At 31.8% G+C, this 16,257-nt stretch overlaps 1 protein-coding gene across 3 annotated transcripts in view; it reads left to right on the plus strand.

Moving 5' to 3' along the window:
• The first annotated feature begins 3,934 nt into the window (after positions 1-3,934).
• LOC129231461 (phosphatidate cytidylyltransferase, mitochondrial-like) overlaps positions 3,935-16,257 on the plus strand; it is a 128,834-nt gene continuing 116,511 nt past the window's right edge. Inside the window, exons 1-2 of one of the 3 annotated variants that reach the window (XM_054865783.1) lie at positions 3,935-4,065; positions 6,889-7,080. In XM_054865783.1, the coding sequence (XP_054721758.1) occupies positions 3,946-4,065; positions 6,889-7,080 (312 nt within the window). In that variant the 5' untranslated portion in view covers positions 3,935-3,945. Of the gene's footprint in view, positions 4,066-6,071; positions 6,196-6,888; positions 7,081-16,257 lie in introns of those variants that run through there. The other 2 variants (XM_054865786.1, XM_054865785.1) reach the window with 2 other exon arrangements.

The following is a 16,257-nucleotide window of genomic DNA, read 5'->3' on the forward strand; positions in this document are numbered from 1 at the left end:
CAGCAAATCCTGAAATGCAGTGTCCCTTATAAGTTACATTTTTTTTGACATGTATTTCATCGATTATTAAATTCACTGTTCTGTCACTTTCATCCAATTTTAAGAATTTTCCTTTAATATATTCAATATTTGTTTCAAGGCTAGTGGAGTGATTTAACTTGATAAGATTTAATATTTTTTTAAAGTAATCTATGGAGGGAATAGTTAAAAGCTGACTTTCATAAAGCACCATGTATGAAATTGCTGATTTAATGTATAGAGAGAATGCAAATGTAATAATATTGGTGCTATACCTTCTAGACATTCTCTGTTTTTCACATAACTGTAGTTGCTCAAGCAAAAATAATTTTTTGTTATAAGAATTTAATTCAGATGCATCTGCATCACAATATGCTCTCCAGTGTTTAACAGCTAATTCATAATCGGAATTGCTCTCAGTGAGCGGGGTAAATGATGCGACCCCAGAACTTATTATATTTTCGAGTTGGCTCCATCTGCTCAAAAGGTTACCATCCAAAATGTGACTAAAACATTGGGTGGGAAGTTCACTATCACCATGAAATACTGCTACAGTCATGTCGTTTTTTATTTGAATGCTTTTCAATATTTTAGGGGCAGGTTGAAAATCTAAAATCAAAATAAATATAGTACCTGACGCTTTTACAATGGTTATGTTTCCCTCCTCAGCATGAATGAGCTTATCCTTCACAGAACTTGAAAATGCATCAAAACTTTCGATTTTATCCATTTCATGGTATTCAGCCAATGCTGCATCATCCAAACATTTTAACTTTTGTTCTCTTGACTGCCGGCTCTTTTCATAAGTTTCGGTGAGATAGAAGGGACATCCCGGGAAAATGGAGGGATATGCATTGTCAATAAGTTTAGAATATTTCCTTGGGACTTTCAACGTAGTTCCATCCTTTAGTGGAAATTCATCTTCTCGAACAATCTGCTCTTCCGGAAAATGCTTCGCGCAAACAACAGTTCGAGAATTAACTATCAAATCTTTCCTCGGGATTTTTTTCAACCAACGGTCGCGTTGTTCTGCTTGCTTCGGAAATTTAAATACCGAAACATACGACGTACTTCCATCGTAGTTTGATCTACAACCGGTAACACAACACCTATCAGGCATGTTTGAGTTTTCAAATACAAATTTTAAGCATAGTAGATACTAAAAAACACGAGTAAATAGCAAGAGAATTCAAACTTGGCTCCGCAAAACATAAACAAAGGACTCCCTCTCCACTTTCACGCAATGAATGATGGGAATGCAGACAAAGGTTGGGGGAAATTTAGAGAGTGGGTGGTAGGCGATTCAGACGGCATTCCCCTGCGCGATGTTTTCACTGCCTGTTTCTTACATGGCCTCCTCCTCTAGTCGGCCTTGCTTAGACTCGAAAGGTTTCATAAGATCAGTAATATTCTTAAAGAAAAAATAACTAAAATTATTTTAAAGTATAATAAAAAATGCCTATGAAAGATTGATCAAAAATTTTTATTCAGGTTTAGATGTATATAGCAATTATAGTTTTTTTTTTTTTTTTTTTTTTTGTAAGTCATTTCTCAGTTGCCGAAACGAAAAAGTAACAACAAATGTATTGGTAGCTCAGCCGGAGTACCGAAGAACTTAATTTAAAAAAAAGGTACTCACCTAAATATTAGAGAATTTCAAAATTATTCCACAGTACCGATGAGAACAGAAGAAAAAAAGACAACACTTTTTTAAATGGGGGACTAATTAGACAATCTTCATTAAAAATCCCTGGATATTGAATGTAAAATAAGCGACTCCAAAATCGCCAAGCAAGTTAAAAATAAATTAAAATCAATATAGAATATAGCTGATAGGAATGTTATAGAAGATAAAATGATCACCAGAAAAGTGATAAAAATTATTTTTAGAAATAACTTTGGTGACAGAAAGCGTGAGAAGGATTTCAGCAGGTGCTTGGGACAAGAAATGGAATGTCCAAACATTTTGCTAGTAGCCCAAACCAGTTACACAAAACATTGCTTAATGTAAATTTAACTACATTGGAAAATAGAAAATTAACTGCAATGGTTAAAGAAAAATGATGAATAACGCAGAAAGTAAAAAGGTTCGAAAAGAAGATATTGTACTGCATTGAGAAAAAGGAAATTTGAAATTGATTGCCCATTAAAAAATTGAAGATGAAAGTATTTTTTAAAAAATACGATTTTATCACAAGTGCATCAATAAAATTTTCCAAATGCTCACCGTTCAAAGGAATGGTTGTTCATTTTTTAGTTAACGAACGGATCTTTCATTTTAAGGGTTCGTTCTTTTTGACTCGTTTGTTCATGAACGACAAATCCCTACCCTTTTGAATACTTGCTACGCTGAAGGGTGGGGGGAGTTTTTCGATGTTCCGTTTGAACAGTACAAAAATCTGGCTCGCCTAAACATAAGCCACATTAAATTCAAGAAAACTGAGGGTTCTCGCAACAGATTGAAAATTGCTTAGCAAAAAACAGTCTGCGGGATAATGATAATGATCTGCTATCATCATTCACTGCAGTTTGAATTTTTCGACTGTGAAGAAATAAAGTCCTTGTAACATTGGCGTAGCCAGAAAAAAATTGAAAGGGATGTCGCTCCATTTCAAAGGGGAAAGGGTGAAGTTTGTTTCAGTTGTTTTGTATGGTCATAAAAGAAACATTTCTGCTTTTCCGAGGGATGGATAATCACCAAATGTCACTGTAATGTGACTGCCTAATGTCATTCATTACTCCAGTTACAGAACAGAAAAATTGGTTGACTTTGAAGGACAAAACCAGCAGAGAAAATTAGGCAACTTGTTTATTAGTTGTCCATTTCATCATAAAATCAAAATTCTGACTCTTTAATGCTTAGAATATCGTCAATAAAAAAGACACTGTACATAGAGTAAATAAGAAACCTCATGCACTATTTACTTCTATATATCGATCTAGAACTCTAAAAAAAAAACATTGTATTGGTTAGGAACAAAAAATCAACTATTTATTTTTGATCACCTGCAGTTCTTTTTTATTTTATAAGGATGTTTGCTTAGTTAAACACTTAATATCCTTTCATGATTCTTCTGTAATGTATTAAAAAATAAATAAAATACGGTGCAGAATCTCAGGAAAAATAACTTTTCATTATTTCCATTCGTAGTTCACTTACATGCTGGTTCCAAACAAACTTTTCTTTACAAACTTCCAAGCCTTTCATTGGTTTTGCAAATCATATTCATTTCGTATGCATCGAAAAAATTTTGCTGAAGTTTTCAGAATGATCATGTATTTCTATTGTTCTAAAATCTTTCAAATATTACGGCGAGACTAATAAAATGCTAGTTTTACCCAAATTTTCACTGGTGATGACAAGTAGCTGAAGCTGGGTGGTCAGCAATGGCTTCCAAAACAAAGCAGCAAAAGCTGCATAGATCACGTGTCCTATGCTAAAGTCACGTGTCTTATGCAAAACAAACCTGCTGTGACGTCACGTGAAAGTACCCCATTCCTATTCCTATTCAGAGTCACAACTGACAACAACTGTATTTATGTCGAGGACTGCATACTAAGTGCCTTGCCTCCATTATTTTATCTACCGATAGATGGCAGCACCATCACCGGATCGAGCAGTTAATGAGAATTTAGAACTAGTCCAGGAGCTAATAGCTACCTAGCACTAGCACCCCCAGAGGTATCGTTTCACTTGGAGGACATTGAGACCACGAGCATATTTAACGTCGCCCAGTCCCCTTTAATGACGACGGTGGGTCTTCGACCATCGAGGTTCGAACCAGGACCCTCCGGCCAAATGGATCGTTGCCATGCCGTGGGTACGATCAATTATCCTGGTAATGCAAATTGAAGAGGAGAGACGTTTTACCTGAAGAACCTTAGCGCCAAATGAATTGAAATGAAAATAGACGTTTAGATTTAATCATGGCCGGGTTGACCGGGAAAGTTATTGAAAGTTTATTAGCTAAGTTTCCTCAAAATTTTTCCTATGTTTGTGCATATGGATCTTCAGTTTTTCCTCAGAAACACAAGCTTGTATCCGAAGTAATAATATTTTATTGAAATCATTTTAAACGTATGAACGCGATAACCGCACCACATGCAACAGCTATGTAATACTAGTGTAGTGCTAGTAGTTTTTGCAGATTTCGAATTTACAAGCAGTCTTTTTTGAAAAGTTGCTAGTCGACAGTCGACCATAAATTTACGAATTCTGTTTAAAAATATATTTTTTTCTGTTCATAGCTGATATCCCACGCATAATTCGGTCCGAAGAAGCCTTCGCAGATCCCAAACACAGCGTTGCAACGCTGTCAAGTTAGGTAGTAGTTTTGGAAATATATTTTGCAAACTTTATCTCCTGAAGCTTTTAGCAAATTTAAAGTTAGCTTAAGAAAATTTATATATCCTATATTTCCTATATTTTTAAGAAAAGCATCAAAATCGTCCTATATTTCCTATATTCCCGTTTTTTGTTGTTGTTGAACCAAGAGCACATTAATTCTACAAATTTTGGTGCATGGTGCTCCAAAGGAAAAGATGATTTTACCGCTTTTTGCCATTTTTGCAACTGTTCAGTGCCGATAAGCAATAGTGGGTTTTCGCAATTGAGGCAGCATGCTAAAACATTCAAACATAAAGAAGACTCTGAAAAACGTCAAGAGGATCCTTCTCAAGCTCTGTTTGTTCTGAACACATGCGTTAAAGTGTTCAGTTTAGATATTAAATCAAAGAATAGGGGAATTAGTACTTGGGTCATGAGTTAGGAAGAAAAAATAAAAATTTTCTTCGTTCAAATTTTGTTTAATTATTTCGTCTATAAAGTACACTTTTTTTCAAAAATTATTCTTTCAACTACAAGAAAGTCATTTCAGTTGTAAGGAATAATTTTATTTGAGGATTTTTTTAAAACAAAATTATTGATAAGAATAAATAAATAATATATATGTATTATTTCTTTTTTCATAGCAAAATTATTCATATAATGTGTCCTATATTTGTCCTATATTTTTGCGAAAAATGTCCTATGTGTGACAAGTCGGTCACTTCTACCCCTGTTTTTATTCTCATACAGTTTTTCTCTTTGAAAAAAAAAAAGATTTTTTTCTTTTGACTCGGGGCCCAATTGGACACTTTTGCTCTAATCGGCTTCAGGCCAGCTCTGAATACTGGTAGTTAATATTTTTTAACATGATATCAGACCAACATTAGAAATTTCTCAAAAAAGTATCAAAAGCAATCTTGTTTCATTGCCATAGTTCATAATTTTATGCAAAACGTTTATTAGTTACGATAATTTATTTATTGTGAACAAATATAAAATGAAGGAGCTAATGTTCTACTAAAATAAATCAATAATATTAAGCTCAACACAATACATCTATTGAATTGTTGCCAGTCCTGTAACTTTCCTACGGTTGAAAATACTCTTATTGAATTCATACTGGTTGGTGGTACCGTTAATAATGTACGGTACACATCCTCTCATTGCCTCGCAGTCTTTATCTTCAAATATTTTGGTCTCTTGTGTGCTGATTTTGGTTACACCATATTTGTGTTTCGTATTGTGCAGAGTGTTTTATTTGTAATTAGCTGTAATTTTTCTTCAAGAGACTTTTCCAATATTAATATCATCTTCAATGATTTTCTGTTGATCAGGATAAGTTTGTGATTTTCCTTTTTTGTTACCCTTTGATTCAAAATTTTCGATGAACTTAACTAAATTTGATTTTGATAGCTTCTTTTATTTGTTTTTGTTTTCACATCCAAATTCTTTATGATTATGTAAATACCTGAAAATATTTTCCAATTTCGCAGCACATGAAAAAAAAAAAAAAGCAAGAAGCAGTAAAACGTAAAACCAGAGATGGAGGTAAAAATCAAAGTATATTGTTTATAATTTAACACTTATCCAATGAACTAGTAAGAGAAATATGTAATATTTACTTGTTTGTTTACAGAATTTGTTTCTTGAATTTTAATTGCAAATAAAAATTGTTTTAGAGTTTTAATGCATTGAATTGAGACGCCTTTCATTTAGGTAAAAACTTGGTGACTGAGTTTTAACAAATGAGAAAAAAAGAATGGTGCTGAAATGAACTCTTACAGAGACCAATTGAGACCAGTCTTACTGGAAAAGCACAGTCGAAAACACAAGAGAAATTGAAATCCATGGTATCTACAAGCTACAAGAAGCTAATCTCCTCTTTATAAATGTGGCAACAATTTTTTGTTTATATAAAAATTAAAATAACATCCCTCAGAAAGTAGTAAGTGCTTGTATTTTGAAGTAAAAATGATTTTTTATGCTGCAAAGAAACTCTCTAGTGATCGGACAGTTGGAGGAAACTTCTGGCCTACAACTGAAAGAGAATAGGGCAATAAGATAGAACAAAAAAAATTACATAGCAGCTTCAAACACCTGAAATAAATTTATCTTGAAAAAAATTCTGAAAAAGAAATTGTCTTGGTCAGAGAAAATAGTTTTGATCTCTTTTTAGAAAAACACATCAAGAGTACTTTCTGAATATTGAAATCCAAAATATTTTAACATTATCAAAGAAGTAATTTTCATGACTCAACAGAACCTTGGAAGTGGGAAAATGCATGAAAGGGACAACATAACACCTTATAACATAACACTTACTTTAATGAAAATATTCTTTTATGTATTGAGTTTCTTTTAAAAGCTGAAAACATGTCAGTTACAATATATTGGTCGACAATGGGGACTAGGTGACCGTATTTTATGAGCTCTGCTTATAAGTTTACCTAAACATACAGGTTACATCTAGGTGTTTGTTACATTTTTATGTGATCTTTTGTTGATGCTCCTTTGTTGCAATACTTTGTTTGAAATTGTTTTAGTTGTTTCAGAGTTCAATGATTGATTTTATCTTTGTTGTGGATGATCCCCTCAGCTGGCATAAAGCCAATCTTCAGCTGAACCGTAATCACTACTCTATCCTTAAATTTGCTGGTCCTGAAGTTATAAAGCTGTTTCAAGAAGAATATGGAGCTAAAATGTATTTTAATACCCTTGTTCCTGTTGGTAATCAGGTAAAGATATTTTCTAATTCATTGCTAATTTTATTCCTTTTGTAAAGATATGTTTCCTTAAATTCATTATGAAGGTAAATAAACAATGTTCTTTTCAGTTAATTTTCATAAATACAAATATATAAAGGCAAAAATGACAACCATTAGGAGGCACTAGGCCAAACTAAGCTGATGCTATTCAATTTATCAATCTCCAGTGGAGTTTTAGAGCCCTCACAAAGCAATACCCAGAACTAATGTCATATATCCCCCCCCCCCCCCCAACGACTAAAACTGCCTAACATTTAGAAAATATACTACCAATAAAATTTAATCAAGAAATATTTTACTTAGATTTAGGTGTGTAAAGTATAATCATAATTCATTTTGTAAGCAATTTCTTCGTAATCAAGTGATAAGACATGTTATTTGAAAACTCACAGGCTCAATTCCTACCTGGTACAAAATTTAGTACAGTATAACTTAAAGCTGAAAATTAGTGGTGGCCACTTGCCACGTGGCGATTAAAGTTGCAAAAGTGGCAATTAAAAAATGTGTCATCAATCGCCACCTCCGGTCGCCACTCTTGCTCAGTCACTCTACTTGCATTCCCTATCGAACCACATTCCCCTCCCTCTGTTCCAAGCTACTCCAATGTATTTCTTTTCCCCACCACTAGAGGGAGAAATTCAGCTGCAGCAATGTACCGTCATTTGCACTTTGAACCTTGCACGTGCTACCTGCCTTGCGATGGCTGCTCATGCAGTGGAAAGTGCAAAATTGAAGAAGAGAAGTCACTTAAAAATAAATAATTTAACTCTGGTTTCCCGTTTTTAGCATTATTTATTACTCTTCTATTTTTAAATGTTTCTGTTTGTTAACTAAAACTTATCAATTCAAAATACGTTGTTTTCAAAATAATCAGTAAATATATATATAGAGCCAGATAAATACACGTTTTTGCCCCATATAAAATGTAAAATATTATGAATAGAGTATGAAACTGGTTGATTACTTTCGACTTAGGGTCATTCCATGTCAAGTGATCCAAAATTTGGGAAATTTTTTCCCTCACCCTTTTGTATTTCTTTGAAATTTGGCTCATTAATTGTACCCTTCAAGGTAATAAAAAGTCCAAAGTTTTAGATTTTTATCTCTATTATTTTTTTTTATTTATGACACTTTGATTTTTCGAAAATCCCTCTTTTTTTCATGGATGCTTGAACATAAAATGGACGATAACTCAGCACCAAATATAGATTGAAAGATTTGGTAAAAAGCATTTTAAAGTACATTAGTTGCTGTTTAACGGGATATGCAACATGACTAATTTCAGAAAAATTTTAATTTTTAAAAAATGAAATTTAAATTTTAAATTTAAATTTCTCAGAAAAGGTATAATGAATTTTTTTAAAAAAATTCTCAAAATTTTGTGTGTATTTTATGTTTATTTGCAAAGTTTCAAGTGGGGATCTCAATGGGATGATATTTTTATGAATTTTTAAATAAAATTGGACTTATGAAATAATGACATTTTTCAGATTCTGACTAGTTAAATAGGGTTTTCTTACTGGGGATGGTTTAGTAAGTAGTAATTAATCATGACTATGCTTGAAATAAGCATAAAATTTTCTGAAATTAGTCATGTTGCATATCCTGTTAAACAGCAACTAATGTACTTTAAAATACTGAGAGTGAGCTAATGGAAATTTTAAATCATCAATCTTATTCAACAAATACCAGTTAATGATACTCTAGTGGTCTAGTGCGATGCTACAAGTATGAACAATTTCATTTCATATATTTTATTCTGGATATCGTAGTTTCATTGTTATCAAGTTCATGAAGTGTGAATGTTTAACACCAGGGTTGGCTGGATTAGACCTAATTGGGTTGGACCCAATGGGTTTTTTTTGAAAAAACCCATTATTAAACCCACTTTTGGGTTATTTAAAATTTTTGTTTTTTAAAAAATTAATTTAAATACTTTTGCACTTTGTTCTTCACCACAGACAATAGACATAAAAAATGAATTTTGAACTTTAATAGTATTTCTTAACTCTTAACGGCATTAAAAAATACTTCAAAGGTTTGAATAAATATATTTAACTTTTTCTTTAACTGGTCTCTCAATAAATAACTCAAATTATCTTGACACATCTGATTTTCTCAATATTTGTAGATAGTACAGGGGCAGTTCTCAAAAGGTGGGAGCAAACACAGACCTCAACTTTGAAGCTTCAACAACAAATAACTTTCATTTTAATTGACTCAAAAATTTTTGAGATAAATAATAATACTGTATAGAGACAAGAATTGACATAAATTATGGAAAAAATGCTCTTCAACTACCGTTAAAAAAATATTTTCTTTGCTAAAAGGCACAATTTTGGACTTTCAAAATGTTAACTGAGCAAATGTACCATCAAAAAAAAATTTTTTTTTAATTAGTACCAAATGTTTCAAAACAAAATTAAGAGTATGAATCTCAAACTGAATGTTTTTTTGATAATATTTTCTACAAATTAAAAAATTAAAGACAGATTATTTATTGTGTAAAAAAATTTAGAAAAAAAGGAAGTTGGAAGTTTTATGTATGTCCAAAAGTTACGATCTTGACAATGCTATTTTTTGAGTACTAAATATATGATTTATATGTTTTAAAGGTATTTTTCGATCCTCAAAATCAATTAGTAATCATTTTAAAGTGTTTTCATATGTTTTTATGCAGTATCTTTGAAGCAAAATCTTTTTTCTTAAACATATATGTGAGATGTCCAAATTGCGTTACGATCTAGACGCCAATAATTCTATCCATTTTTTTCAATATCATAATATGGTCTTCTGTCTTGTAACCTTAATAAAAAAGGCTATTATAATGTTAATTTCTTTAATCCATTCATATTTTGCACAATTAATAAGTTTTGCATTAAACATTACATAAATAATAGTAGAAACTCAAGTTATGATTGTAACGAATAGTAAACAAAGGCGGCAAAAATCGCCAAGCAAACCCCGATTGGCGACAACTCACAGCGTACAATAAGCAAAGGGTTACCAGAGATGAATTCAGGTTTTCGCCAACAGCGTCGGTTTTGGCGACTTTATCACCTGCGCTGGCAAAATGGATGTTTTTTTTTTTCGGATTCTACGAAACCATAACAAAGTTTTATTATTTTAAGATTAGTATATAAAGTCATTCATGAACTTTATAAATCCTCTATTTTTCATTGCAAAATTTAAAAATAGATAAAATTTTCATTGGAAAAGTTCAAAAACTGAAACTTTCATTATGATGATGTCCAAAATCTGTTACCTACAGACCGCTCATTAAATTTGCTATTTATTAATTTTTATAAATACCTGCTGTCTTTTTATGTTTGTTTATGATGTTCTAGGTGTACATGCTATGCAATAAAAGCAAAATTGATTTCAAATTCCAAAATTTTAAAAATGGCTCAAAAGCAATGTTTTTGTTCCCGCCTTTTGAGAATTACCCACAGAAGAAACTACTCTAGCTAAAAGACTTTCATGTGAGTTATTTTCTGCAAACCAACACGTCACAAATCTCGAATAAGAAAAGGTATATTTTTTAGAAATTAACAGGTTTTACAAACGGTCAGACAGAAAACAGAATAGGATGTACAGTATGTTCATTATCTTATGAAAAAGTTTAATATTTCTGTCCACAGAAATAGAAAAACAGGCAACATAAAATTCAAAGAAATGTTGTGATTAAGCTAGAATTCAGTAAAAATTAATTTAAACTACTTAAGGTTCTACTAAGGTTTTGCATAACAAAATGAAATACAAGAAAGTAAAATGTAAAAAAAAAAGGAGTAATTAAAAATGAACAATAGATTTTATCACTCGAGAAGTAACTTTGCCTTAACTGTTGGTAATCATGGAAACTAAAAAATCTGAAACTTCACCATTCTTGGGTTTTGTGGTCTTTTATATTTTACTTCAGAAAACGCTGAATTTTCTAGCTTTTTTTACCCCAAGACAATTTTTGTGCTTTGTCCATATACTTACCCTGCAATATGCTACAAGTACTCCACATTTTTCCCAAAAAAAGACAAAAAAAACCCACATTTCATTTAAAAAACCCAGCTTTAGTTGGGTTTTTTGGATTTTACTTAAAAAAAAAAAACCCTGGGTCCATGGGCTTTTTTAAAAAAACCCCGGGTTTTTTGCCAACCCTGTTTAACCCAAATTCATTTTTCTTAAGATTTGAAATAAACAGAAACATGTTGTGCAAGACTTTTTAGCTCTTTTACCAGTCATATTTAAAAACTAGAAGCATTTTGCATAACACCTTCTAGGACATGCTCCTGAATAGTTGGCAGGTTACAGAAAACAATGTTTAATATATCGCTCATGCACAAAAAAAGTAACACAACTCAAAACACATATTTTGTGGTTCACTTAAAAATATATAACAGTTTTAAATGTTGGTTACAACAGGAAAAACATCATAAAGGTCCCTATTGTTTGCAAAATGATTTACTAATGCTCTAAAACTGAACTTTTTCCTTGTTTTGCACTGTACTAAAAGATTTTATGCTTTTGGGTTGTGTCACCTTTCTCGTGTGTGAGCGATATTCTGATGATTTTTTTTTTCATAATTAATAAAAATTTAAAACATAATTGCAGTTTTAAAAAGTGGCCACTAATAAAACTGAGTGTACCAGTCACTGGCTACTAACCAAATTTCCCAGTTTTCAGCTTTAGTGTAGTCTCAATTTAACTATTGTCAAGGGACTGGAAAAAGTTATTGTAAAATCAAGGATATCGTTAAATCTAGGAGCATGGACATTCAATGCAGCCAAATCTGGACCAATGAAATGTATCATTAAATTGTGGAAATTATTAAATCAGGTATTGTTAAATCGATATTATACTGTAAATAATTTTATTTAATAAAACATTAATACAACTGATTGGACCTCGAAAAATTTTGCTAATTTGATCTTGAAAACTAAATTTTTAAAAAAATTCACCACCCTTTAAAACATTTGAAAAGAGAAAATAAAGTAAAAAATTATTCTGATTGTTAAAAGAAAATAATATCAAAAGATATAAAGAAGCGTTAATAATATGGAGAAATTAAATAAGAGAGAAATATATGAAATAAATATTCAAAAGAAGGATCGTTCATTTTTTAGGAGATTGTGCTGTACCTTTCATTTTTCGGTCTTTTACACCCGTTCATTCAAAAAACCACGCATCCCTACTATATATATGTATATATATGATCAATTTTATACTTTTTTTCCTATATAGATTTTTAAAAATCATTTATTCACCATTATTATTTTTTTTCTGAAATACCTAGTTTTTGGGTATTTACTCTGGCGTAGAGTAAATACACAGAAAATATTTACCTAACCACTGAGTATTTGCCCTTCCACATCACTGATCAGACCCCCCCCCCCCCCACACTCATCTTTGTTCAAAAGTACATATTTAGCATTTAAAGCCTGGAATCTTAATCTAAATCTTAAAATCAACATTCTAACCTAGTAGTTCTCATTTGAACCCTTTATCCACTCAGTCTGGTGATGGCTTTGGAAAAATATGATGCTTTGGAAATTTAAGAATTTTACAAATATCAATGTAAAGAGAGCCCGTCTTTAACCAGAGCATTTTTTAAGGATTTTTCACTAGGCGACACAAGTTTAACACAAAGGCTGTAACCTTCCCAATAATTTTCTTCGTTTTTCAAAACAAACATATGCATATATCCTCGCCTCAAAGTGGTATTCCTGTAATCAGTACTGTTCATTTTGAGGCAACTGTATAGGACTTCTGATTTAAGAGGAAGACAATATAAACCAACCGTAAGTATAATACAGGCGTCTCTCATATAACACGGTACTTCTACAACACGGTTTCGGTATTATACGGTTTCGGTATATATACAAACATATGCATATATCGTCTCCTCAAAGTGGTATTCCTGTAATCAGTACTGTTCGTTTTGAGGCAACAGTATAGGACTTCTGATTTAAGAGGAAGAAAATATGAACTAACCGTAAGTGTAATACAGGCGTCCCTCATATAACACGGTACTTCTACAACACGGTTTCGGTATTATATGGTACAAAACTTGAATTTAATACTTTATGGTCTTGATAAAACACAGAAGTTATGTTTTAAAACTATGGAATTTCATTTTTGTTTAATACATTCCGTTGATGTTTGATAATAACACTTATAAGTTTTTACTTTGTTTTTATGAAACTGGGTTTCGATATAACATGGTACACATCGCTTGATTTACATTATTTCTATGTCTTGTTACACACTTTTGATGTAACACGGAACGCAGTTTGAATATAACATGATATATCTTAACCTGATTTTTCTAATGCACATACATAAGTATTAAAAATAAGTAAAAATATTATTTTTAAAAAAGTCTTATAATAACATGGTTTTGATACTACACAGGGCAAATTAACAGTGTTATACGAGGGACACCCCTGTATTAACTCTGAAGTAAAGGGAGCCCAGGGGTTTCTCCTCTCGAAAACTTTCAAATCTCTAGTGTTAAAAACGCATTATAGACAATCTTTGGTAATGTGTGGGGGGGGGGAGAGGTTCGGTTGCACTCCCCTGTCTATTTTTCAAAATTGTAGCTCTAAGAATGCAGTTTTAGACAATCTTTGATGATGTTAGAGGGGGGAGAGATTTGAGGGCCCATCTAAGGAAATTTTTCTGATTTGTAATCTTAGAAATGTATTTTAACTGTCTTTCGTAATATTAAGGGCTCATGTGCCCCCCCCCCACCCCCCCGCCCATTAACGCAAACATTATCTTCAATAATGTTAAGAAAAGGGATGTTCAGGGGTTCTCCGGCAGATTTGTTTTGCAATTGTAGATCTAAAAATGCAGTTTAATAGAATCGTTTCGTGATATAAGGATAGTGATGTAAAATACCTGGGTATTTACTTTTAGGGGTAAATTCCTAGGGTATATACCCAGATAAATACCCATTTTGGATATTTATTTCAAAAACTTATATTCAACTAAAATACTTTCTTGTGTGTATTCCACTATGTATATATATAACCAACCATATACAAAACAATAAATTTTTGCCCAAAAAGTGCGTTTTGATCGCATATTTAAAGAATTATTGCGTGAAACAACTTAGCAATCTGATATGATATTCACATTAAATGTGTTGGATATGCCTAATCAATATTGATAGCCAAATTTCAGATATGAAAAGCCATTCTACAAAAAGTAAAAAGCTTAACTGGTTACAAAAAAAAGCAAACATAAATGTTTTAAGGTCCTAGTCTTTTATAACCTAGTAATATGTCCCTGCATGACATCAAAATGTGACGAAATGTCGCTTAATTTATTATTACTATTTATTTATCTATATCGGTTGCAAAAATTTCCTCCAAACCTAGTTCAAGTGTTAAGGCATATTCTGCATCTCATATATATATATATTAGGGTGGTCCTTATTTATATGGGAAAAAAAATTTCGGAATCCAACAAGTGACGCCCCCTAGTTTTGTGACCCAATAATAAAAAGTAACGTGTGCAAAATTTGAACTCGATCGGTCAATAATAACACGTGCCCCTAGGCCGTTAAACTTTAACACTTTCAATAATTTTCCCACAAATCTTCTGAGTTTTTACTTAAGACCCAGTACATCATTTCTCCTAGGTTTGCAAAATATTTTTACAGTGAGGTAGTACTAAAATTAACCTTTTAATTACTTTATATCATCTAAAGATTTTACTTTGAATAAGAATGAAATAATGGTTTAGAAACTTTACTTTAATCGTACACTTTTCTCAATGTATCTCGATAGCGTGCATTTTTTTCCAATAGTCTTGGATGGTCTGTAAAATAAATTGCTTTGTGAATCATATTTGGTAAATTAGTTCTGAAATTCTTCGATTAATTGTGCTCCTCTTTCAGTTGTATCATTCACAATTTTCAGTATTTTAACAATCTCTCTTCTCTTTAAATAGCTTAAACATTTTGCCGTGAATCAGGATCAAATAGGAAAAAATCTTTTAGTATTCGCAACTTATCAAACAATTTTATTGACTTGTAATTGATTCTGTAAAGAGGAAGATCTTTACTAAGAAAGTATTCTAAATCATCTACTGCTATCTGAAATTTGTTAAACAGTCATCAGTCACGTCTTCCTTATCACAAGCATTTTTTGGACTAGTCTTTTCCTACCTTCAACGTTAATTCCTTCATCCAATACGGACAAAGCAACTAGTTTATCCCCTAAATACCATAAATGATTTATGAATTTTCCAATCACTGCTTCTGCTGCATGTTTGTCGTCATTTTGTATGTTGCTAGTTTTTCAGACATACAAGGAGCCTCGATTGAGTTGCTGTGAAAAAATATATCTTCATACAGCATTGAATTGTAAAAGAGCTTGCAAAACAGCATTGAAGGGCTTTCTTTTCATGTAAGATCAATTTAAATTGATTCCTAAATATAAAAATTTTCAAACAAAAATTCTTTTTGCCACCCATGTGACTCAGGGATAAGCTCCAGGTTGCCGAAAACATATCCCTGTAGGAGGAAATTCACCAGGAAATATTATTACAAGTTATGAGAATTCTCTGTAATCTTTCTCAATTCATCTTTTTCAGGGTGGCGACAGATCAGGGAGATCAGGGAAAAGTCAGGGAACTTTATTAATCAGGGAAAAGTCAGGGAAATATCAGGGAATTTTGAAAAAATAACAAAAAATCAGGGAAAAATTATTTTATGAAGAAAAAAAATTTTTTTTTTTTTGCTTTACAAAATTAAGTACTCTAATTCCCTACGCATTTTCCACCAATTATCTGTTCAAAAAAAAAAAGTAAAATTAATGACGTGTGATTATACACTGCCGCATTATTTGTGCATCTTTTTTCCTCAACGTCAAAGTATTGAATCTTACTTATTAACCACAGGATGAACTTCCTAAGATTGGTTCTGTGTCTGTTACGTTTATTTTCCCTAGCTTGAAATTTCCTTTTACGCTTTCAATGCTACGTAAAATAAACAACCATACATGCAAAGAGGAAGCCTTCATTAATGCATTAGCTTCTTTGCCTTTATTCCATTGTCTTGAAGTAATTAGCGTACTGTAATCACGATCTCAAGAAGAAATCTTTGGTTTTTCAATTAATACTATAAAAGCTTAAAAGTTATCACTA

This window comes from Uloborus diversus, chromosome 10 (genome assembly GCF_026930045.1).
Source record: "Uloborus diversus isolate 005 chromosome 10, Udiv.v.3.1, whole genome shotgun sequence".
NCBI lineage: Eukaryota > Metazoa > Arthropoda > Arachnida > Araneae > Uloboridae > Uloborus > Uloborus diversus.